We start from the raw sequence: 2644 nt of genomic DNA on the forward strand, positions 1-2644 counted from the left end.
CAATAACAACAATAAAAGAAAAAAAAAAAGAAGAATGAGGAGGAAAAGAAAAAAAAAACGCAAAGAAAAAGGCGATAATAACAATAACATAAAACTTTAATATAAATGACTTAGTTAAAAGAATGACATGTACACTTATAATTACCATCTTTTAGTAAGAATAATTTTCATTAGTATTGAATCTACTTACTTAAACTTAGATTAAAGTAATATTTGAGATATGTAGCAATCTTATTACTCTAACCACTAGGAACATAAGAAAATAACCAAGCACCGAACCACAGGATGCTTGCAGCCATTAATCAAAACATTGGAATGAGATTAGTCGCATAACTGCAGACGATTTGACAGAAAGAGGAATCAAAAGAATGATGAAGCTAGGGGACGACGAACTCACCTTAATCCTGAGCCATCTCCAAGACCCCCATGATAGAACCTCCTTCTCCGAAGTCTGCAAGCGCTTCCTCACAATACACGCTCTCACGCGAACCTCCATTCGCCTCATCGAACCAGATTCCCTCCATTCTCTTCTCCCGAGGTTCCCCAACCTCACCCACTTCCACTGCTCCGCCGCTCTCTCCGACAATAACCTCCTTTTCATCTCAAAAACATGCCCCAACCTCAAAACTCTCAACCTCTCCTTTCGTCCCTCCTCCCTCCACCGCCGCACCTTCCGCCACTTCTCGCACCGCGCCATTTCCTCTCTCGCTTCTCGATGCCGCCTCTTGTCCGCGGTTTCACTCCGTCGGAGAACCGGTGTTGCTGATGCTGGTGTCGCCGCGATCTGCGCCGCTTCGAACCACCACCTGAGACACCTAGACCTGGGGCGGTGCTCCCTCGTCGGAGACGGCGCGCTTGAGGCGATCGGGCGCTTGAATTCTCTCCAAGTTTTGAACTTGGAGGGTTGTTCGTTGGTTACGGATCTTGGGTTAGGGTTTTTAGCTTGTGGGCCATTGACCAAAACTCTCAAAGTTTTGGTTCTTGTGGAGTGCGATAGAATCACCGACACTGGGGTTTCCAATTTGAAAATTTTTTCCTCTCTGGAGGAGCTGAATCTTGCGGAGTGTGGGCCCAAGGTGACGGATGTTGGTTGCGTGGCGGTTTTCGAGGCGGTTACTGGGCTAAAAAAGGTGAATTTGTCATGGCTTGTTAACGTTACTGATGCTGCGGTGGTTGCGATGGCGGAGCACGGGCAGAAGCTGGTGGCGGTGAACTTGACAGGGTGTGAGTTGGTGAGTGGGGTTGGGATTAAGGCATTTGAGGGACATGGATGTTTGGAGTCTCTGGTGATCCCTGGTTGCCACTACACAAGTGCCAGTGATTTAGAATGTGCGGTTCTTGGATGCAAATCTTTGAAGTATGTTGAGCTTGATAAGGGGCTTATGTTTTGGTTGCCATTGGAGACACAAGAGAAAATTTCTAGGTTCTGTGACTTAGGTTGGAGCTGAATATGTCTCTTGGCATGCCTAATGCCTTAGATGATACAGTGGTTTTAAATTGTGATTGTAGTAGTTGCTCTGTGATGCTCAAAATTGCGGAAAAACTTGCATAAAAGGGCAGCATTTGTCACTGCAATGTTGCGGTAAAACCATGGGTGTTGAATGTCCAATAGTGTGGTCTTTTGCTGCTAGAGTTTAGAAATAGCTCTTGAAAATGGCTGTCCGCATTATGATTTTGTACGACAATTTAGTGTTTCTTGTGATTCTATTTCAAAATATGATTTTGATTTTTGATCCCCCAAAGTTTAAACCAGACATGCTAGTAATAACTTAGATTATTATTACGAGTGGTTGTTACTTTTTAGTTGTTGAGTATTTTGATTAACTGGTTTTGTTTGTAGAAATGTTCACACTTTACAATCAAAATGCTCAACAGATTTTTCAAATTAAACTAGTTGGAGATGAAGTACAAAGGTGACAAAATTAAGAGCTATGGTGCTATATGAGACGCACTTGTATATATATATAGTACCTGTATTTATGTGGAGAAAAACTGGATTCATAGTCTGGTAGAGGAAATGTAATATATCAGATTGAGGATTCTCCTGTCAAAGGTGTCAAGGTAATTGATTGTATGAAGTGAAGAACAATTATTAGAATTTGAAATGCTTGCTTTCTACCTTCTTGTTGCTCTCACAATCAAGGCAGTAGGCACCACTTTGTATCAACAGTCAACGAGTTATTTGAGTTTCAAATTGGCCCTTAAAATTTAATTACCTCAATTTGACCCTTGAATTTTTATTCTGTCTGTAATTCACATTAGCTCCTCATATTATTTTTATGGTATTTGTTACGGTACGATGATAAATTCATACGTACGGATATATTTAAAATATGGACAAATAATAACAATTCACGTGTAATTTATTTTTCACATCAATATTTAATTTTTGTTTTTTTAAATATATATTATATGATCACTTTTACTAATACACCTCTTTAATTAAATAAAAATAAAAAAAAAATTATTTAATTTTATAAAAAATCTTAAACATCTTTTTTTTATTTGATTAGACAAAAATATCTTTTTAAATTAATAAAATTTTAGAATTCAATTAATCTTAATTTTATAGTTTCAAATAATTTAAATAATAAAACAAAAACATATTAAAAAAATAAAAAATTAAAATTTTTTCATCTTCTCC

General features: G+C 38.1%; 1 protein-coding gene across 1 annotated transcript; it reads left to right on the forward strand.

Annotated features, from left to right (window-relative positions):
• Positions 1-368: 368 nt before the first annotated feature.
• On the forward strand, positions 369-1448 carry LOC107470707 (F-box/LRR-repeat protein 4-like). The gene has a single exon (XM_016090117.1). The coding sequence runs from the start codon at positions 369-371 to the stop codon at positions 1446-1448; it is 1080 nt and encodes a 359-aa protein (XP_015945603.1).
• The last annotated feature ends 1196 nt before the right edge of the window (positions 1449-2644 follow it).

The sequence above is a fragment of the Arachis duranensis genome, chromosome 10 (assembly GCF_000817695.3).
Source record: "Arachis duranensis cultivar V14167 chromosome 10, aradu.V14167.gnm2.J7QH, whole genome shotgun sequence".
NCBI classification, from domain to species: domain Eukaryota; kingdom Viridiplantae; phylum Streptophyta; class Magnoliopsida; order Fabales; family Fabaceae; genus Arachis; species Arachis duranensis.

Coding starts and splice junctions, on each gene's coding strand:
- LOC107470707 (XM_016090117.1), top strand. CDS start 369: ATGATGAAGCTAGGGGACGACGAACTCACCTTAATCCTGAGCCATCTC.